This window comes from Brachionichthys hirsutus, chromosome 24 (assembly GCF_040956055.1).
Source record: "Brachionichthys hirsutus isolate HB-005 chromosome 24, CSIRO-AGI_Bhir_v1, whole genome shotgun sequence".
Classification (NCBI taxonomy): domain Eukaryota; kingdom Metazoa; phylum Chordata; class Actinopteri; order Lophiiformes; family Brachionichthyidae; genus Brachionichthys; species Brachionichthys hirsutus.
Window position 1 is genome coordinate 4,005,854 of NC_090920.1, and position 22,655 is coordinate 4,028,508.

The window sequence follows — 22,655 nt, forward strand, 5'->3', positions numbered from 1 at the left end:
GGCGGCGGCGCGTTTGAGAGGAGGGTGTGCTTTACCTCCGCCGAGAGGGTCTCTGCCGCTGATAAGTCGTCCGTCTCCAGCTGCAAAAGGAAGCACAATAAAATGGTCTTTAGGCGTCTTTAAGCATCCCTACGATTATAATCAGACAGCAAATGCAGCGTTTGTGATGCTAACGGGCGCTAACGTCTGCAGCAGATCAACATTCCAGATGTTCCCTGGCACAGATTTGGCATTCAGGCACACGGGTGTAGAAAAATATGACTTTATTCATCGAGAAAGAGCATTGTGATACATTCCTGCCGCCACGCGGCGTGCTGACGACATAAGACTGTTCATTCCAGGTGACCCGAGGTGCAAACAAGTCATCAACCAGCAATCGTCATCACCGTTAAAGTCACTGACGCCGTCGCCGTCGAGCTTAAGAGTGGTGCGAAGACGATCCGAGGAAGAAGCACACCTCACGACAACATTTAAGAAGCGCTCGCGATGGCGTGAACGGGAAGGGCGATACGCACGAGCGTCTGAAGTGGGCGGAGACGAGCGATGGCTGCAGCACTTTTAGTCGAGTGTGTCTTCTTTGCGCTGTGTCGTGCGTTTTAGTGCGAGTTTTGTGAGCTCGCTGCTCTTGGCAAGCCTGTGGGAGTGGGAGTGGGAGTGGGAGAGGCACCCGCCGAGATCTGGAGGTCTTTGATGACCAATGGCGTTTCCAGGGCAACTAAATTTGGCAGCCGATTTGGCGACGGAGGGGGAAAGTGCTTACCGCAGCCATTAACTAATTACAGCTATTAGAGGCTTGGAGCGTAGCGGCGTTGAGGCGGACGAGCGACGGTGTCCAATCCCTCGTCCCCAAGTTGATTTAAAAGCACCGCGTGCCAAACCCCCCCACCCCCGCACTTTTTTTCCGCACAGAAAAGCTTCCGAACTGTGATCGATCACGAAAGGGTTCCAGCGACGCAACGTCAAACAGACTTTTAGATCCCAGAGGCGTCCTACTTTAACGCTGGTGGCTTTATGGCACTGAAGGATAAACCCGCTTCAGGCTCTCCTGATCTTTGTGCACACACAGAAAACACTCATCATGGCGTCCACCTGGTCCAGCGGCGCCGCGGAATTTGTAGGAGTGTAAATCATGAACTACGCGGCGACGGCAAGCAGCTGTGTCTCAGACCCTAAAAACGGCGAGCGCACATTCTCTCGGAAAACGCGAGAAGGCTCGGCTTTCATCTGGCCGGCTCAAAGGCGTGGCGAGCAGTGGGAGTGGAACAACGAGATGAAACAGCGAACACCGACGGTGGCGGCGGCACCCGCCACCAACTGATGCCTTTGTCGGGGGGGGGGGGGGGGAAAGACGTCCAATCAGCAATCAAGCTGGTTCGCTCCACTTTAATGTTGGATCTGCATCCCGTCGTTTTAAATGTGCTCCGCCCTTTTGCTACGGCTCACACCGCAGCCATCTTGAGTTATTACAGAGAGGGAATAACGGCGTTCTCTTCGGGAGCTCGCCAGATCCTTTCCACGGCGAGCGCGCCGAAGGCCGAACAGTTTCGTCAACCACAGAGAAGAAAACAGCAACCAAACTGCAGCCATTAAAGTTGGGGGGCCAGAGAGAGAGCACAACGTTTGCACATTTTCACTTGGCAGTTCATGACAATGTCTGCGTCGTCGCCCTTGCAACAGTGGGCGGGGCCTGCCAAGCGGACGTCCCGTCAGTCCTGCCACACACAGCGCCTCGACATCATAAGTTGGCGTCCTGCCCCGCCGAGCGCGACGCAGCTAAGTGCGTCTTTTCAGCAGAGGGTACGGTGTCGGTCCCGGCTGTCCAGCCTCACTGTCAGGACTGGCTCCACCCCTGGGGCGGCCATACTGGAGGACCAGTTAGAATACTGGAAGCACTGTGAGGAGCTGTGATAGGTGACTGACAGCTGGCTCTTCTTGGCGGCCAGGTGTTGTCGGCAGCAACAGAGGGCTCTGACCAAGATGGCCACTGCCAGGAGAAGAAGGGCGCCACCGGCGGCCATAATGTAATACCAGTGGATGGGCAAGGGAGGCACAGGAACGCCTCCCCCTGGTGGAGAGATACAGAATAATTGGCCAGCGGGAAAAGAGAGGCGTGCCATTTGGTTACTTTCTACATTTTATTATTTTTCTTCTCTCCATATTGGTCTTTATTGGACAAACAGCAGGCGTGCACCTCATAGGAGCATGCACAAGCATGCTCGTTGCAAAAAATATATGAACTATCCAAGGCCAACCCCCCCCCCCCCCCACATGTGCCTCAGGTTGCAGTTGGACCGCAGGTTTTCACACCAAGATCATCAAGAGATTTGGTTTTAAATCAGTTCAGAATTGATCCAATCAAATGTAAAGCGACTCAATCCCCCCCCCCCCCCCCCAAGTTTCTGTGAAATTACTTGGTGTGAAATGAAAGCCAAAATAATTAGTTACATAAGCACTCACACACACAGTGAATCACGGAGCTTCCTGTTTCACACCATGCAAGAACCGGTCAGACACCACATGGGAATCCATTGCCCCCCCCCACACACCCCCCCTCCCACTCTCTCTCTGAGCTGAAGCTGCACCTCCTCAAAAGCCAAGCCCCGTCTCCTGTGGCTCCTCCCCGGGTTGAACCATCGTTTAAAATTCTTATGAAAGAAAAACCAACTAAAACCTTCAACTCAACATTAAAAATCTGTTTAAAAATGAAGCCCATTTCTGCCCCCCCAGGCCCGATCTGGGGCATTGCACGGCTGAGAAAATGTCACATTGAACTTGGGACAGTGAACATTTCCTGATTTGTGGACCGTGCCACATAATTAGGGGGGGGGGTGCACGGCGCTACTTCACACGACACACACTCATTAGACAGAGCTGAGATCAGGAGGAGAGCGAGAGACACAGTCACTCCATCTGGTTGCTTTTCACTGGGGACACTGGTGTGTGTGTGTGTGCGCGCCGTGATATTAATGTGCGTGTTTGGGTTAGTGTGTTTGTCAAGGGTTAGAGACACGCTGCGAGAAGTGTGTGTAAAAGCCAAAGAAGCGCACACACATCACCTCCGCACTGAAACCGCCATGCTCTCGTCTTATTGGGAGACATTATGAGACGCCAAAACACGAACATCAATCTCATCGAGTCCCGCCGGAGGCTCGACGTATTTCTCACGAGGCAGACAGTTATTTAAAACCCTGCAGGCTGCGTCGGGAAGAATCCGTGGCCGTGTTCAGATATCTGACCTCATGAGGTGCGCTTGATTTAGCCTGCCGCGCACACAGACGCCGCTCTTTTGAGACTAATCTTTGTTTCTACTGAGACTGACGAGGTTAAAATGAACTACATATATACATTTTAAGAGCTTCGTTCTTCTGGAGTTCGGCTCGATCGTGTAGCGCTTTAGACATTTTAGTGCCACCAAGCAAAAAGAAAAGACAAAACATCCCAGGCTAGAGCAAACCAAAGGGCGGGAAGCAAGACCGGAGACACAGGTGACGTCGCACCGAAGTCAGACTCACCTGGGTTTTCAGGAGGGAAAGCCGCGATGGGTTCTGGGAGGATGGAAGGAATCGGGCAGACATGGAGAAACAGAGCGAGAAAGAGAGAGAAAAAGAGGGAGATAACTTTAAATAAGAGTTAAAAGTCAGCCAAATGTCAGCCAAATGTCACGAGACGATCAAACTCCTCCCGGGGAAATGGAAGCTAATTCCTCAGATGAATTATGGCCTTTCCTCAGCGCCGCTGCTGCAACGCAATCTCAAACAGGATAAATGGTGCGAGTTGGAAGATCGGCTGTGCTGAGAGCCAATCGGAAATCTGTGTGTGTGTGTGTGTGTGTGTGTGTGTTTGCAAAGTTCACGCATCTCGAGTCGTTTATCTGCAGGGCCCAGTTAAACTGGAGAGGCCGGCCTTTTTGGCTTCCGCAGAGCAGAAACTTCACTTTGATGGGGTGGAGTACAAAAACAAAGAACGGCTGCGTGTGTGTTTGTGTGCGTCCACGGGTGTGTGCGTCCACAGTGTGTGTGTCCAGGTTAGTGTGTGCGTTAGTGTGTGTCCACGTTAGTGTGTGCTCCCGTTTGTGTGCGTCCACGGGTGTGGATGAATGGATGAATGCTTTGGGAGTGGCGAAGGAGCGGAGTAGCGGAGGACGGGGAGGAAGGAGGGGGTTGGACAGTCTTCTTCGCATTCCATGCTTTAGACTCTTGACACACACACACACACACACTCACACACACACACACACACACACACACACACACATAGAAAATGACTGATAGAATAAAAACACAGAGGAAAGAAAATAGCCAGTGTTCGCCAAGATGGACACTGAACACACAGCGAAGCGTACACACACACGCACACACACACACACGCACACGCACACACACACGCACACACACACACATCTGTGCTAAATTACACCAAGCGTGTTGCGGCTGCGAAGCCCACTGGACGTCAGTCAGAAGTGACGACGGCAGAGTTCTGGCTCTGAACCCCGGACTCGCTCTCTGATCTGTTTAAGAGCTGCTCCAAAGGTTCTGCTCGGCCCAGATTACGTAGGCTACGTGGCGGCGCAGCCCAGATTAGGGAGGCTACACAGCCCAGATTACGCCGGCTACGCGGCGGCGCGGCCCAGATTACGGAGGCTACACAGCCCAGATTACGCCGGCTACGCGGCCCAGATTACGTAGGCTACGTGGCGGCGCAGCCCAGATTACGGAGGCTACACAGCCCAGATTACGCCAGCTACGCAGCCCAGATTACGTAGGCTACGTGGCGGCGCAGGGCGCAGCCCAGATTACGGAGGCTACACAGCCCAGATTACGGCAGCTACGCAGCCCAGATTACGGAGGCTACGTGGCGGCGCAGCCCAGATTACGCCGGCTACGCGGCCCAGATTACGGAGGCTACACAGCCCAGATTACGGAGGCTACGCGGCGGCGCGGCTCACAACCAGGCAAAGCAGAAACTTGCTTGGGAAACAGCCCGTCTAGTAATTCCCTTTGACGGCTCGGGAAAAACTCTGTTTACAAGAGAGTGCAGGAGAGGCGGAAGAGGAAGAGGAGAAGAAGAGGAATCTAATGAAACATAGATTAGCATCGCTGGGCCCACGGGGCGTTTCTGGCCTAGTTTTATTCTTCTTTTCTTTTCTTGTTTTTTGTTCTTGCGGAGGAATAAACGCTGTCCCTCCCACGTCTTCCCGTTTTCCTCTTTGTGTTTGGAGGAGCTCCTGGAGGAGAAGCTTTCTCTGAAACTGGGAGTGGAGGGAGGAGTGAAAGCTGGGAGGGGGGGCCGCCGCCTGAGGGCCGACCTGGGAGAGGAGGAGGGCCGGACTGAACTTACGTGTACATTCTTTAAGAGGGACGCTGGTGCTCATCTGGATGTTGTCGATCCAGATGTGTCCTCTGGTGCCGTGCACGAAGAAACCTTCCATCACAACCTGCGGCAGGGAAGGGAGAGGAAGAGGAGGAGGAGGAAGACGAGAATGAGGTTAAAAGCGTAATAGGACGCCCGTGATTCCTAATTTGCGTCCCCCCCCCCCCCCCTGTCTCTGTTGACTTTTTCATGAGAACTTTATTGCTCAGCGTTCCCAAAACAACGTCCGAGCCAGCAGAGACTGTGGGAATCACTTTAATGGGAGGAGCCCCTCTGAGGCTCCTCCCATCACCCGAAGTCACGCCTACCTGGACGTCTTTAGGGGAGCGCGGCAGGATGGTGCGGCCTTCCTTCCAGACGGGGCCCTGGTCGTCTTTCAGCGTCCACAGGACGGTGTCCTCGTCGTGGGCGTCCCGCAGCAGGACGCTCAGCTGGCCCTGGGCCTCCCCCGAAAGCTGGTAGGAGAAGAGGAGGCACAGGGGCCCGGCGTCGGCCCCCACCACGGGGCTCAGGAGGCGCGCTGGCTGCTGCTCCGTCTTCAGGCTGGCGTCCAGGAACAAATAGCTGTTCAGCTCTGAGGGACGAGACCAAAGACAAGTACTTTGGACATTCTCCTCGATCCAGATGTTCCCCAGCTGCAGAGAGGTTCAAACTGTACTTCACACAGAGTCCAGTGAAGTCCGGCGGCGCCATCGGAGCCGGCCGTCGCTACGGTTACGGCTAAGATGCTTCTTACAGTCAAACCAAAGTGATTTCATTTCCATCTCAGCCCTGGAGGCAATAAAAACTCAGACATCTGAAAGGCTGTGCAGACTCACACACACACACACACACACACGGACGGATGGACTGTGCGTGTGTGTGTGTGTGTGTGTGTGTGTGCGTGTGTGTGTTAATCATCACTGTTTGCTCTTACTGGGAGACATAAATCCATTCAGTCTGTTTTCACACACTTGGACTTCCAGCACTGATCATTTGTTGTTAACGGGAGCGGAATCGCCGCCACACAATGGTCGCCGCCACACAATGGGGACGTGACAAATATAAACAGGCGAGGAGAATGGGCCCGGCGAGAGACGCGCTCCGACACGGAGCGGCACCAGAACTCCTCGCCGCTCCCGTCCACGGAAACGACCTCGGCGACGGGAACGTCGGACACAACGCGCGGCGCTCCGCTTGTTTACACCCGAGGATGTTTAGCTTGCAAATTGGACGCCAACATGAATTCTATTGTGAGAGCGAAAGAGTGGTGCGCTGACAGTCCATATGAGTGTGTGTGTGTGTGTGTGTGCGCATGTGTGTGTGTGCGTGTGTGAGAGAAAGAGAGCGCCGTCTCACGGAGTATTTCTTAAGTGGGCCCTGTGGGAAAATGTCCAGTATCAACAATCTGCAGATTAAATCACCTGCTTTATCATGAACTGTGTGTGTGTGTGTGTTTGTGCGTGTGCGTGTGTGTGCGTGTGTGCGTGCGTGTGTGTAACACTACAAGGCGTTAGCCCAAGACAAATCAGCATCCAGATATTTCCCAGAGCGCGTTGTCATCGCCTGCTTTAGTACTCGCCTCGCCTCCCTCTCTCGCAGGTTGGGCGCCGCTCGGGGGGGCGTGACCTTCTCGCTGCGAGCGGACGCGCCCGCTCACGCTCTTTCCGGTAGATACAGCGAGCCCCATCTGGTGGGGGACGGGTCGTCCGCCGACTTGACAGCTCCCCTCTGCCCACCACGTGGCGTGACACGCCCAGACAGCGTGTGAGACGGCGCGTCCCCCGGCCCGGCGAGCGTGCACCGCGTGCGTGTCCCGTCGTCGTGCACGGAGCTGCGTCTATTGAGCGGCTGCCTCGAGAGGATGCACGAGTGAAGCTTATTCGTGAATGCGTGCGCCTGCCTGGTGCCGAAGCGCGGCGGCGTGCGGCGTGCAGCGAGCCCCCCCCCATCGTTGCTCTTCTTCCTCGGCAGACAGCTCATAATCGAGGCTGCCTCGCCATACGCAGCATTATTAATCCATTTCACAGCGGTTTCCTGCAGCGAGCGGAAAACAAGGATCCAATCTATGCGGCGGCGTTTGCACCTTTGTAGCTGCGGGGGCGCATTAAAGGCCAATAACAACAGACGGAGACTAATTCCACCGCTGTGCCCAAAGGTCAAGAGGTGAGCAGAGCGCCGCTTCTCGGTTTGCGTGACGTGGAGGAGCTCCAGAGAGGATTAAACTGCGATTCGATAGCAGTGAAATGTTGATCCCGTGCCGGCTGGGATTCCTGACCTTTGACATCTGCAGGAAAATCAAAGGCCGGGGCGACGAGTCCAAACGGCTGGAAATGATACGCCAAACGTGAAACCCACAACCTCGCTAATCCAAGCAACCATTTCCAATTTAGCCCCGGTGAAAGACGCTGCTTTGAACCCCCCCCCCCAGTGAGGGATGGTTGTGACCTCGGCAGGTCGCGCTTCAGCCTTTGCTTTGCTCTGCCTGTTTTGTGGAGGAGATGACCCCCTGCACAAAGCTGGCGACTCATGCAGAGTCTTTAAACGAACACGCCCGATGGGGAGACTCACCGTGGCTGTGCAGGGACCAGAGGAGGGGGGCGCCGGGGTCGTGCGTCCACCCACACAGGCCGCGATCAAAGTCGCACTCGCTGTCTGCTGGAGGAGGCGTGGCCGCTGTCGCGACGGAGAGGAAGAGCCAACAGGAAGGGGTGAGCGCGGCGCCACTTCGCCCGTTACAGCCGTTAATCCGGCTCAGATAGTTCGCCTGCGCTCACCTGCAGTCGTCGCGGGCCCCGTGCTGCTTTCAATGTCCGCAGGAACAGTCGGCGTCACAGTGTCCGCCGGAGTGGAAGTCTCTGCGGACGCAAACGGTACACGGGCTCAGGTCAAAGGTGGCTGCAGGTTACAGTACGGAGGAGGCGTGAAGCGCCTTGTGTCTGAAGATGTCCTAAAGACGGTCCTGGTTTGACTTTTCCCAGTCAGGAAGTCATTTGTCCAATTGTTTCTGACACCGCTTGAATGCACCATCAGGTGAAAATACGAGGAAAAGTATCAAATGTTGGGTTTGTACTGAAGTATTTCTTGGAGGGAGCCCTGGTTGCCTGGCAACAGGTCCGGGGAACGTAACCCCACATCAATGACAAACCGTAGCACAGAATAAATCCGGGAAAATAAAGGGTTAAACTTTATTAAAGGGTGAATCCGTTAAATCTAACAGGCTAGAAGTCAAAGCGTGAGGTCAATGTCTAAAACGATGTCCCGTCTCCGTCCCGCCCAGAGAGTCGGAGACAGACGGAGGCAGTCCCAGATAAGGCGCCCCAGAGGGCCCCCCCCCCCCCGGTCATGCGTTGGTGCTAAGGCGTCAGAGTCTGTCCAGCTCACACACCAACCCACGCTAACACACACACACACACACGGCCCGGTTTGAGGCCGATGGACGGACGAGCCTGCCCTTGACCAGTGTGGGACAAGCCCCCCCGGCTGTCAGGGAGGATGGAGCGAACGCACATGCGTGCGTTCCTCGCACGCCATAACTCACAACCGCACAGACGGATCCCCGGCGAAGGCGTTTAGAACGCCGCTCATCAGCAGCAGGAAGGACCCGAGACGCCTTCAAACGCCGCTCATGTGGGATTCACACGACTCTAATCTGCCGAACGTTTGAAACGCCGCCGCCGTGGCCCCCTGCTGGTCTTCCGGCGTGACGACTGTTATCGCTGCGCCGCGTGTCGCACAATCGATTAGCTTAAAGGAGCTTCCTGTGGAAATGAGCGCGATGGCGCCCCAGCTGGAGAAATGGCAAACATGAAAGGGTTGGACTCAGCTGGCGACCACGCCTGACATTAAGCTAGCGCTAACGCCACGCCTTTCATGCCTGTCGTTAACTTTCCCACCAGGAAGGTAAGACAACCCGCGGCGTTCCGCTAGCAACGCGCTCGCTCTTTTGTGTGCGGCTGCAACTAAACACATGTAAGTCGGAGGCGACTGAGCACGCGGCGCTTTCAAAGGTCACAGCCTGAATGCGTTGACCTTTGACCAGCAACAGGAACAGGGCCGATCTGTGGGTGTGCGTGTTTCTGGGAGCTGCAGGGATACTACTTGCGTGTGCGTGCGACCTTGCCCTCAGCCCTGACCTTGACGTATGCGAGGGGCGTGTCCCGGGGCTGCCCGAGGGGGCGGGCTGCTCCTTGTAATGCAGGCGATGTGCCGCTGCAGCGGAGCGGTGTCTTACGTAATGTGTCGACGACGCAAGTCATCATCGTGCACGGGACGGCAACACTAAATCTACACCCGGGGGGGGGGGGCATAGATAACAGAGACGCACACGCGCAATTAAAAAGCAAAGCTCTCTACGCATGCACAGAGGAACACACACACACACACACACACACACACAAAGACAGCGCTCGTGTCCAAAGAGTCTGACTCAGCAGTATGTCAGGGAAGAAAAAAAAATCTTTAATTTTGTAGAAAGCCTTTCAGTAAATCACTGCTTGGCAGCACAGCGAGTTCTCTCTCTCTCTCTCTCTCACTCACACACACCTACACACACACACACACACACACACACACACATACTCACACACACACACACTCTCCACAAGTGGCATAAAGTCCTTTAAATAAACAGCCAAAACGAGTCGAGAACGAAACGGTCATGATTTTAAGGTAAACACCTGATGCGTCCCCCCCCCCCCCCACACCTCCCCAAAAATGACCCTTTCAGTTTTTAATAGACTATTCTCTAAAATGTCCCTTGTGAGCTCATGAATTATTCATTTTTCAGGCTGATTGTGCAAAACAACAACAACCATAGGGGCTGTGTGTGTGTGTGTGTGTGTGTGTGTGTGTGTGTGCGTGCGTGTGTGTGGTGAGCAACAGAGGAGGAGAGGAGGAATGGTAACATTTATGAACCCACGCTTTGGGTGGGAATAACAGAAACCCGTGTGTAGGAGTCGGCGACAGGACCCAACTCTTCCTCCGGAGCTGCAGGAAGCAAGATCAAGGGTTAAAAAAAAAATGTCTGCAGCCTGAATCATCGAAATGTATTCAAAACAGGGTTGAGAACACTGGGGGGGGGCTAAACAGCCCAGCTGTTTCGTTCGCCCTCCGTGAGAAAGGTAAACGGTGAGAGAGCATTCCTGCAGCGCTCCCTCACATCTGGATCGCAGACCACCGCTGGAAAGAGACCAGAACCGATGGAAGGAATTCTCTCAGGGGACGCATTCCTCTCAGCCGAGCCCGGTCCGCTCCCCGCTGATGCAAGCTCGCATTTCAGAAAGAGAGTTCCTAACTCCGACTCTCCAGGTGAGACTCAGGAGCAAATCCCGATGGGCGAGCCGTTCCCCATCGGATCGCCGACCCGGGCGACTCTCACGCGCATCCAATCACGTTGGATCCATTCGGTTCCATTTAGAACCAGCCAACAATCCCATCTAAAGTGATCCTAGAATGTCCTACCAGGAAGGTCGCAGCCCAGGATCTCCAGTCGCATCCCGATCCCGGCGGGGGACCAGCGCTCCGGATACAGCCGGACGTACCGCGCTACCGTCTCATCGAAGTGGCGCAGCTCCGGAGTGTCGTAGTGCGTGTTCCCTTCGAAGATCTGTCCAGAATGCACAGAAGCATGATGTCATCGTCACGGATGCCAACAAATGACCCCTCCCCCCCCCCCCCCACGTCCCTCCCTCACCTTCGGGAGGCTCGTCTTGCGGTCCATGATGAAATTCCATTCCTTTCCGTTCAGGCTGTACGCCACTTTGTACTTCCTGACAAACGCCCGGTTATCTGCGCTCGCCCCGCTTCCTGCATCTCCGCCCCGCGCTCCTTGTGTGATCACGCCCCGCACACTTTTGGCCACACCCAGATCCACCTGTGGCGATGAGAGTTAAATGAATGTAGTTCAAGCCAAACGGCAAGACGCGATACGTGCGATGAAATCCCCTCGTACCTGAAGCCACTCCTCCCCAGCCAGCGGCTGCGCGGGTGCCGGGAACCAGCCGGAGCGACTGGCGACCAGACGCGCCGTCCCGGCGTTCCAAACCATGTCCCTGCTGGAGGAGGCGGAGACCTGTGCATCCGGAAGGAGGCCGGACATCAGCCCCTGCAGGTCGGAGCACGGGGCATCTGGAACGGAAAGCAGGAAGGGCAGAGATTTAACCTTCGCCTCAGAGGGGGTTGGACGAGAAACCGCGGCGATGGCCTAGCATGCTAGCACACACAATCCCACCCGGGGGGGCTGGCGACCTTTGCTGCAGGGCTGATGAGAGAGGGGGGGGGGAAAGATGCGTTCCCAGCGTCAAGTTAAACGCGATGAGAATTACCGAGGGTCAAGCCCAACCGAAGGTCGCTTTAGAATCGCCGGGCATCTGCGTGTTGCGTCTGCGTGTTGCGTCTGCGTTCGCTGCGTCTGCGTGTTGCGTTCGCTGCGTCTGCGTGTTGCGTTCGCTGCGTCTGCGTTCGCTGCGTCTGCGTGTTGCGTCTGCATGTTGCGTTCGCTGCGTCTGCGTGTTGCGTCTGCGTGTTGCGTTCGCTGCGTCTGCGTGTTCCGTTCGCTGCGTCTTCGTGTTGCGTCTGCGTGTTGCGTTCGCTGCGTCTGCGTGTTGCGTTCGCTGCGTCTGCGTGTTGCGTCTGCGTGTTGCGTTCGCTGCGTCTTCGTGTTGCGTTCGCTGCGTCTGCGTGTTGCGTTCGCTGCGTCTGCGTGTTGCGTTCGCTGCGTCTGCGTGTTGCGTTCGCTGCGTCTTCGTGTTGCGTTCGCTGCGTCTTCGTGTTGCGTTCGCTGCGTCTGCGTCTGCGTGTTGCGTTCGCTGTGTCTGCGTCTCCGTGTTGCGTTCGCTGTGTCTGCGTCTCCGTGTTGCGTTCGCTGTGTCTGCGTCTTCGTGTTGCGTTCGCTGTGTCTGCGTCTCCGTGTTGCGTTCGCTGTGTCTGCGTCTTCGTGTTGCGTTCGCTGCGTCTGCGTGTTGCGTTCGCTGTGTCTGCGTCTCCGTGTTGCGTTCGCTGTGTCTGCGTCTTCGTGTTGCGTTCGCTGCGTCTGCGTGTTGCGTTCGCTGCGTCTGCGTGTTGCGTTCGCTGCGTCTTCGTGTTGCGTTCGCTGCGTCTTCGTGTTGCGTTCGCTGCGTCTGCGTGTTGCGTTCGCTGTGTCTGCGTCTGCGTGTTGCGTTCGCTGCGTCTTCGTGTTGCGTTCGCTGCGTCTGCGTCTGCGTGTTGCGTTCGCTGTGTCTGCGTCTTCGTGTTGCGTTCGCTGCGTCTGCGTGTTGCGTTCGCTGCATCTGCGTGTTGCGTTTGCTGCGTTTGCGTGTTGCGCCCGCTGCGTCTCCGTGTTGCGTTCGCTGTGTCTGCGTCTTCGTGTTGCGTTCGCTGTGTCTGCGTCTTCGTGTTGCGTTCGCTGCCACTTCGTTACGTAGTCGCTGGTCTTTTCACCGTGCTGAACATTTTACGCACATCCACCAACGGAGGGAAAGTTGCACCGACATGCAAAAGCACTTGGAAATGAAACTCATTCGGAGCTGGAGGGAGGATGAAGAAGAGGAGGAGAATTGACATGAGGAGAGGAAGGGCATGAGGAACGGAGATGTTAGTTGTGCCGACGGTTTAAGAGAACGCAGATCAAACTTTCATGCTGTTATGTCGCTCTAAAAGCAGGAGGCGTACATAATGAATGAAAGCACCGTGCATGTAAACGTGCACGTTTCAAAGGGGGGGGGGGGTCCCTCCGTCTGCGGTTGTTGAGAATCCTGGACCTGAACCGGGACAGCGAAGGCCTTGAATCACGGCTCCCGGTGTGAGAGCGATCAGCGAGCAATGAACGATTGATCGGGACTCATTTCCAGATCAAGAGAAGCAAAGAAAGAGTCTTAAGCCTCCGGGAGAGGAAGAGTTTCCTCTAATGAGCAAGAGCCTTCCAATGTTCAAAGAAAGGGAGTGGAGGAGTGGGAGGTGGGGGGGGTGGGGGGGTGGGGCATGGAAACACGAGACCCTCTTAATCCAGGAAGTCCCAGAGCTTCTAATCTCAAACCAGTTCTTCACATTTCAAAAACAAAAGAACCAGCATGTCGGCCAGAAACTGGATCCAGAGCGGCAGCGACTCCGGAGTCAGGATCCAGAGAGGCAGCGACTCCGGAGTCAGGATCCAGAGAGGCAGCGACTCCGGAGTCAGGATCCATAGAGGCAGCGACTCCGGAGACTGGATCCAGAGAGGCAGCGACTCCAGAGTAAGGATCCAGAGAGGCAGAGACTCCGGAGTCAGGATCCAGAGCGGCAGCGACTCCAGAGTCAGGATCCAGAGAGGCAGCGACTCCGGAGTCAGGATCCAGAGAGGCAGCGACTCCGGAGACTGGATCCAGAGAGGCAGCGACTCCGGAGTCTGGATCCAGAGAGGCAGCGACTCCGGAGTCTGGATCCAGAGAGGCAGCGACTCCGGAGTCAGGATCCAGAGAGGCAGCGACTCCGGAGTCAGGATCCAGAGAGGCAGCGACTCCGGAGTCTGGATCCAGAGAGGCAGCGACTCCGGAGTCAGGATCCAGAGAGGCAGCGACTCCGGAGTCAGGATCCAGAGAGGCAGCGACTCCAGAGTAAGGATCCAGAGAGGCAGAGACTCCGGAGTCAGGATCCAGAGCGGCAGCGACTCCAGAGTCAGGATCCAGAGAGGCAGCGACTCCGGAGTCAGGATCCAGAGAGGCAGCGACTCCGGAGACTGGATCCAGAGAGGCAGCGACTCCGGAGTCAGGATCCAGAGAGGCAGCGACTCCGGAGTCAGGATCCAGAGAGGCAGCGACTCCGAGTCGTTGCTGCTTCCCCTAAACATCGATGCCCACCTGTAATCTGGCATCCGTAGAGCTCGAAGCGCAGGGCGATGCCGTTCCTCCACGTCTGCGGGCGGATCCGGACGAAGCGGGCCAAGACCGGCTGCGGGACGCGGTTCAGAACCACCTCGGAAGGATCCGTGTTGGCGTGGAATATCTGGGAGAACAAAGACAAGAAAGGACAAATTAAAAACACACAAAGTCTTATCTTTCTCTCACACCCTGACCGACTCCTACGCAATCTCCGCTTTGCTTGACTACACACACACACACACACACACACACACACACACACACACACACACAGTAGCAGGCCGGACAAAGCAGAGACAACCCAAACACGGATCCGGTGTCACCATCCCAGCTGTCGATGTGTTTCGGGGTCAAAGGTTCGGCGCAGCGATGCTGGGAAAGCCCGGCGAGGGACGAGTTTCTCTCTCTCTCTCTCACACACACACACACACACACACACACACACCTCTACGCTGGTGGCCGCGAGACGCCGCGGGAGACACGACCTGACGTAACCAAACACGATCGGCCTTCACGCAGCAGGAAGTCTGTCCAGGTGGGCAGGACGCGAGACAATTGAACTCCCATCAAAGGCATCGACGGCTCCGTGGACACGCCCCTCCCTTCCATTGGCCCTTAAGTGCTGAGGTGGGGCCCAGGGGGTCAGGTTACTTCCTGTTTTGGGCAGGAAACAACATTCCTGGGATCCTCAACGACAGACATGAACTTTCCTTTCTTTCCTTCCTGAAACGGTTACTTCCTCTTTGTGATGACTCCTCTTCTTTCATCCCTCCCTCCCTCCCTCTCTCTCTCTCTCTCTGCCACATCTTAAATTCTTAAAGCCGTCTCTGAGCACTTCCTCTCTTCCCCATTAAGCGCGATGATTTCGCCGATCATCGCGGCTCGAGCAAACGAACGGGGCGCCGGCGAGAAGCGCTCCACGCAGCCAAATGAAAGATTCAACACATCAGTTCCTTAAAAAGATCCGGACAGGATTCCTCTTCTACTCCGATCCAAGCAGGGGACGATCAAGGCTCCCTCATTTTTTGATAATGTTGTTTTCTCTTTTTTTATATATATATGAAACGAAGTCTAAAAATATTTCCATTTCATTTTGACCCATTTGTAAAATCCCCCGCTTGGCGCGTCGCTCCAAGAGGATACAATATTCCAGGAATGCCACATATCCAGTGGGAAACTTTATGACTTTAGAATCCGACTTGAGGGCTTTGATCTGATTTTGGGCGCCGCCTGATTGAATCAGCCGCCGCTGACACTGGTAACGCAAAGCGGCGCGGGCGTTTGAGCAGATCGGCGGCCAAGGCAAACCGAACTGAGACAGCGAGGCTCTTTCACAAAGACTGTTCACTTCCTGCCGATCGATTGGTCAGGCACCTGAAAGGTCGATTATTCGACCCCTGACGCGTCGCTCCTACGGTTAAAGGTCACCGGCCTGAGGAAGCAGATGGTTGACCATTGACCAGCAGGTTACATTTTAAACCAACCTGGATGCCCAAAAATGATGATGTCCCAAATGTCGCAAAGCTGACAGCCCGCCGTCTGGCCCCGCCTCTCTAATCTGCCTGGCGACAGACGGCAGCCTGTCCAACACGTGACATTTTGGGCTGAATAATTAAAGGTGCGTCTCCCGGTGAGGAGATTCATGAAAATATAATGAAGTGCTGCTTACACACACACGCACACTCACACACACGCACACACACACTGCTAAGAGCCACGGTCAGACAGGTTTGTGTGCACGGGGGCACCGCGGGTATTTAAATATTGATGATGTCACCATAAAGGCGAACATACGAGGCATCAGGTGAAACGAACTCAACCCGACTAACTTCCTGGCGTCTGTTCTGAGGATGAAGCGTAGACGGACGCGCACGGAGCTCTAAGTCGCCCGCAAGCTGTCCGTTTCTGGCATGACTCCTTGCTTCGTGGGGGGGGGGGGTCCTTAAAGCTGATGGCGCTGCAGGGAGACGCGGCGAGCTCTGCACAAGACATTTCTGCTTTCCCAGCCGTCTTTCCTCGCCGCTGCGGAATTCCCTCCGTCCCGGGCCTCTTGCTCCGTCCATTACGCTTTAACTACAGCCCCCCCCCCCCCCCCCCCCCCAAGGATCTGCGTCCATTACGCCTGTCGTCTCTGTCTCCATCATGTGTGTGTGTGTTACAAAGGAAGAGTGTGTGTGTGTTAAAAACGAAGAGTGTGTGCGTTAAAAACGAAGAGTGTGTGCGTTAAAAACGAAGAATGTGTGTGTTACAAGCGAAGAGTGTGTGCGTTAAAAACGAAGAGTGTGTGTGTGTTACAAGCGAAGAGTGTGTGTGTGTTACAAGCGAAGAGTGTGTGTGTTACAAACGAAGAGTGTGTGTGTTACAAGCGAAGAGTGTGTGCGTTAAAAACGAAGAGTGTGTGTGTGTTACAAGCGAAGAGTGTGTGTGTTACAAACAAAGAGTGTGTGTGTTAAAAACGAAGAGTGTGTGTGTTACAAGCGAAGAGTGTGTGTGTTAAAAACGAAGAGTGTGTGTGTTACAAGCGAAGAGTGTGTGTGTTACAAACGAAGAGTGTGTGTGTGTTACAAACGAAGATTGTGTGCGTTTTAAAACAAAGAGTGTGTGTGTTACAAGCTAAGAGAGTGTGTGTGTTAAAAACGAAGAGTGTGTGTGTTACAAGCTAAGAGAGTGTGTGTGTTAAAAACGAAGAGTGTGTGTGTTACAAACGAAGAGTGTGTGTGTTACAAGCTAAGAGAGTGTGTGTGTTAAAAACGAAGAGTGTGTGTGTTAAAAACGAAGAGTGTGTGTGTTACAAGCTAAGAGAGTGTGACAGTGTGCGACTAAGGAGCAGGATGAAATGCTGCGCGGGTTACTTTGTGCGTGCGTGTTAGAATGTGTGTGTGTTTGTGTGTGATGGATTTCTCAGCCTCCCAAGTCTTGGTTACCGCCGGGGCGGATGATGATGCTGTGTTTCGTTAATGTGAATTTATTTTACGCACGAAGGTTGTGTTTGTTACACCACAAGAGTGTGTGTCTGTGAGAGAGTGTGTGTGCGAGTGTGTGTCTGCGTGTGAGTGACGTGCAAAGTGCGAGCGGCTCATCAAGTAATGAGCGCCACATGTGGCTTAGAATGATCAAGTCACATGGGTGTCAAACTGAAAACACACACGCGCACACACACACACACACACACACACACACACTACAAATGGAGCGTCGAGCTCACTGTTAAATGGCGATTAAAAGCCGAATCCCAGTCATTACAGAACCCCTGGTGAGAACTCTTAAGGGCTAGGTCGGGGGTGGGACCGGGGGGGGGGGGGCACAAGATCCGGTGGATTAACAGTCACGGAAGATTCATCTGCAGCGCAACAAGGAGAACCCGACTCTTTAATTCATTTTACATTCAGACGTTACATTTCATCTTCCATCGACCTGGCCTGCAAAAGGGCGGGGGGGGGGGGGGGGGGCAGTCAACTTGATTTCTGGACTCACCTGCAGTCAGCAAAGAGAGACTTTCTCCCAATGTAACCCGAGACGCCTCGGAGATTGTTGCGTGCACGATAAATCATGGAGGGTTTTCAAGGCCGACTCGACACACGGGAAACGGTGCGACTTTGATCTTTATGATCAGACGCAGATGACGCCTTTCATCAAATCGACATTTACGTTCTCGTCGCCTCGTTTCGGGCTGGACTTCCTGAGTGTGAAAAAACGCTGAGCTGTGCATTTCCCACTGCAGATGTCAGACCAGAAACCAAATGTGATGTCTTTTATTGACCCTCCTGCATCCTAAAAGCACAAATCACATCAGTCACACACACACACAGACACACACACACACACACACACACACACAGACACACACACACACACACACACAGACACACACACACACACAGACACACACACACAGACACAGACACACACACACACACACACACACACACACACACACACAGACACACACACACACAAAGACACACACACACAGACACACACACACACACACAGACACACACACACACACACACAGACACAGACACACACACAGACACAGACACAGACACACACACACACACAGACACAGACACACAGACACAGACACACACACACACACACACACACACACACACACACACACAGACACACACACACACAAAGACACACACACACAGACACACACACACACACACAGACACACACACACACACACACAGACACAGACACACACACAGACACAGACACAGACACACACACACACACAGACACAGACACAGACACACACAGACACAGACACAGACACACACACACACACACACACACACACACACAGACACACACAAACACAGACACAGACACACACACACAAACACACACACACACACACGCCCTGAATCGTCTGGGCTCATGTCTGAAAGTGTCTGGACACAGACCTATCAGCGGACTCCGATTACACACACGCACACACACGCACACACACGCACACACACGCACACACACGCACACACACGCACACACACGCACACACACGCACACACACGGATCTCCAGAGAGATCAGTCAGCGGTTTTTACTGGGGGGTTTCTGCTGTGATTAAGGAGTGGGGGGGGGCATCTTGGGGGGGGGTTCTTATAAATTGCACAGATGTTGGCTTTTTAAGTCAAATCCTTGCTTCACTCAATAATCTCCACATCAAATACCCCCCACTGGCTGCGCCCAAACCAATCAGTGGCATGCACGGCAGGGGGGGGGGGGGGGGGGGGTCCATGCGGGTAAGAGTCTATGTGGATTAACCCCCCCCCCCTCTATTTTTCTGCTTGAATTCCACGGCGACCTGAACCCAGATGTGAGAGCCCCCCCCCCCCACTGGGGGTGGGCTTCCTGTACACACCAACAACCTGCTCGGTGGAAGCGGGGGGGCGTGACACCCCCCCCCCCGCTTCCAGCCTCTGTGTGCTGAGAGAGATGATGAATAATGCGCTTCCAGATAAGGCGCATAGAGGAGCCCATTGTTCCTGTTTGTCAGCCCCCCCCCCCCCCCCCCCCCTCTGTCTCTATTGCTTCCTCACCTCATGACTCGGGTTCATTAACAGTCCGACTGGGGGGGGGGGGGGCTCCAGGACGTTGTTGATGATATTAAACTAAAGTAATATCTTTTTCTCGTTTTCATTACTTTGTCTCCAGAGCCGCAACAAAAACTCCTCTGAGCCGTGAAAGACGGCGAGCGTGACGATTTCCACAGGAATCCATCCCATAATAACAGGACAGACACGTGACGATGTCGCTGTTGGACTCGGTGCCGGCGGCTGCGTGGGCCTACCTTGTGGTTCTTGCCGTGCCGATAGACCATCCAGTCCTCGCCGTTGCTGCTGACCTCCAGCTTGAAGGTGGTGACGTAGTAGGACTTCTGCGTCTCCTTGGAAACGGCCCCCTGCGTGGCGATGCCCGTCAGAACCTTCAGGAATTGGAGGTCAACCTGGAAAAAAAAAAAAAAAAAGAGGCAACAGTTAAAAACTGGACGGAGGAGATGAGAAGGGAAACGGGATTTATGGTGGTCAACTCCAGAAGCTGCAACGATTCGTCACACAGACAGGATGAACGAGGGAGGAGTGTGCGTGTGCGTGTGTGTCCTGCTGCTGCGTCAGACGGGTGGAGACCCCTCGTCCATGCTCGCGTCACTCCTTCCTGTTTCACTCCACCACAGAAGAAGAAGACGCCCCGGCCTCGGTTCCAACCCGCCGTGCACCCGGTCGGACCCGAGTGATCGGCGCCGGTTTCTCTTCCAAACACACACTTTGATCAAAGCCCAGGCGCGGAAGTCGGACCTGTAAATACTCCTTGTTGCTGTCCTCCGACGGCGTCCAGGCGTTGTCCTCGTTGTTGAGGCGCGCCTGCCGGGGCAACCAGCGCTTGTCGTAGAAGGAGGTGGACGCGGCGATCTGGTCGTCGTTGACCTTCCCCGACTCCATCCCGAGCGCCATGCTGCAGTGGAACGCTAAGGCGAGGAAGACAGGAAGCGGACGATGAAGGAAGGGCGGCGATGCGCACGGACGGCGAGTCGCCACTCACAGTCTCTGACTTCCTTGTGCGTCATGTTGTATCGGGCGGAGAAGCCGTCCTTGGCCACGGCCATGTCCGTGTGGAAGGACAGGGACAGCAGGCCGGACGAGGACTGGATCTCAGGGGGGATCTTTGTCCCGCAGTACCGGCCAATCAGAGGCGCCGCTGCAAGCCGAGCAAACGACAGCGTTATCCTGTCCCTGCTGCTGTTGATAAAGTTTTATGCAAACAAAGTGAAAAGAAGAAAGCTGTTTTTTTTTAATCGATGCTTCGAATTGTGAAAAACCAGAGCAATGCCCCGCCCCTTCAGTAGGCGTGGCCTATTCGGCCACAGCAGGCGCCCCTCAGTCATTCTTCCTTCCATCACTCCTCTCTCTCTCTCTCTTTCTATCCCTCCATCTGCCATGTGTGTCTCAGCCAGGCACACGCACACACGCACGCACACACACACACACACACACACACCAGCAAGGATTACAATAGTCTCAAGAGTAGCTCCTTCCCCAAACTCCTCATCCTACCTCCTCCGACCCCTCCTCCGACCCCTCCGACTCCGCTCACTGGATCTGGGTCACACGTTTATCGTCTCCTAATTCTAAACCTAAATAGTACAAATTATTTTCGGCGATGAAAACTCCCATTTGAGGGTCTAATCTGAGCTTTTAGAATAATTAGAGCAAACCCTGATTTCTGTGTTTTACAATCTCACAAAAAAGGCTGAAAGAAAGAGATCCGGACAGACAGAGGTGGGACGCGAACCCCTCGTCTCCCCCTACGGCTTTATCAAAGCCCCCTGATAACATCCTCAAATGTTTTCCTCGCCACTTCCTGATCTCGGCACCTTCTATTGGACGCAAACCGGCAGCCATCATGGCCGCCGCTCTCACTTCCCTGTGGGAGGAAGGAAGCGCTCGGGGATAAGGAAAGAGAACATGGAACACAGGAAGGGGGGGAAGAGGGGCATGGGAAAGGGACGTGGCGGCACTTACGCGTTTCCTCGCTGTGTTTTATGTCAGGAAATGCTAGAACATGGGGGGGTCGGAGCCCGGGGGGGTTCCAAAATGTGAAAAGGGCAGCATGCGCAATCCGGTATTCCGGAAGCGGGCGTTTCCACTCACCTTGCGGCAGTCCGTCCCACACGTCCAGCCAGTCGTACTTGCAGAAGCTCTCTCCCGCCAGCAGGGGGTCGTTCTCGAGGTCAAAGGTCAGGAAGGTGAGGACGATGTCCATGTGGGGGGGGGCAATGATCATGTAGGAGCACTCCAGGTTATGAGGGTATTTATCCGGGAACCCGGGGGACTCGATCATGCCGGATGGGCTGGTGAAATTGCGGAAGCAGAATTCCGACCCTGAGCGGAAAAATGGATAAGAGAATATTTAGAGTGGAATAAACAATCGGTCATGGGGGGGGGGGGGGCAAACAGCGGGGTGATGCTCAAGTGGGCGTGTCTAACGCTGCGGCGTGCAACGGAAGCACGCTGATGGCGCCGCTTGCTGCAGCGCCCCCGACCGGAGTCACGACGCTTTCAAGTCTGAGGTAAATAAAGTCAAGCGTTCCGTCAGGGACACACGCACACGCACACGCACCACACACACACACACACATACACACACACACACGTACACACACATACATGCACACACGCACACACACACACACACGCACACACACACACACACACGCACGCACACACACACACACACACACACGCACCGCACACCACACACTCTCAGCTTTGAACGTTTCTATCTTTACACCGTGACTCCGCCCGAAACGCCGCCGGCTGGAGTTGGGTGTCGATTGGCGAGCTCGCCAAAAGGGGAGATAGCGTTGCTAAGAGACGGCGGGACCTTGTTTTACGTGCACGCGTCGGACATTTCCTCTCTTCTTGCTGTGGAGCGAGATCCGGGGCACATTCCACGTTCCCCTTTGCCAAGGTCACAAATGGCGAGCGCACAACGAGGAGGAATTCCTTTCCCATCGTCGGAAGGAGGTCAAGCTGGAGGGGCCTCCGTGGGGGCGGGGCCTCTGTGGGGGCGGGGCCGCGTCCAGCGGCGGCGTCTCAGAGAGCTGATACAGCCCGATTATCAGGCACCCCCCCCCCCCCCCGACTGACCCCAATCAGCACGCAGAGAGGAGGCGCCCCCCGTCTGCCTCGCCTGGTTAGATTTGTTACTGTACTAATTTCCCTCTCTTTTAAAGCTGAGCTTGACACACACACACACACACACACACAACACACACACACACGCACACACACACACACACACACTTCACAGTGAGACCCAGTAACACACTGACCCTCGTTTCTCACTGGGTCACAGTAAGACTTCAATCTGAGCACAGCTTGACTCCATCGCCTCCGAACACGCGCTTCAAACACGCCACTCCGACCTGGCGGCTCCGTGCGCTCGCACACACGTGCAC

General features: G+C 54.9%; 1 protein-coding gene across 1 annotated transcript in view; it reads right to left on the reverse strand.

The window, feature by feature from the left end:
* Nucleotides 1-21,580, reverse strand: part of nrp2a (neuropilin 2a) — a gene marked incomplete at its 5' end in the record, with an annotated part of 27,724 nt that extends 6,144 nt beyond the window's left edge. Inside the window, 14 exons of the mRNA XM_068756241.1 lie at nt 36-122; nt 3,513-3,545; nt 5,338-5,434; nt 5,679-5,944; nt 7,921-8,025; nt 8,127-8,207; nt 10,813-10,957; nt 11,045-11,224; nt 11,303-11,478; nt 14,166-14,310; nt 19,488-19,643; nt 19,993-20,162; nt 20,237-20,392; nt 21,346-21,580. Coding sequence (XP_068612342.1) covers nt 36-122; nt 3,513-3,545; nt 5,338-5,434; nt 5,679-5,944; nt 7,921-8,025; nt 8,127-8,207; nt 10,813-10,957; nt 11,045-11,224; nt 11,303-11,478; nt 14,166-14,310; nt 19,488-19,643; nt 19,993-20,162; nt 20,237-20,392; nt 21,346-21,580 — 2,032 coding nt within the window. The remainder of the gene's footprint in view (nt 1-35; nt 123-3,512; nt 3,546-5,337; nt 5,435-5,678; nt 5,945-7,920; nt 8,026-8,126; nt 8,208-10,812; nt 10,958-11,044; nt 11,225-11,302; nt 11,479-14,165; nt 14,311-19,487; nt 19,644-19,992; nt 20,163-20,236; nt 20,393-21,345) is intronic.
* Nucleotides 21,581-22,655: the final 1,075 nt, after the last annotated feature.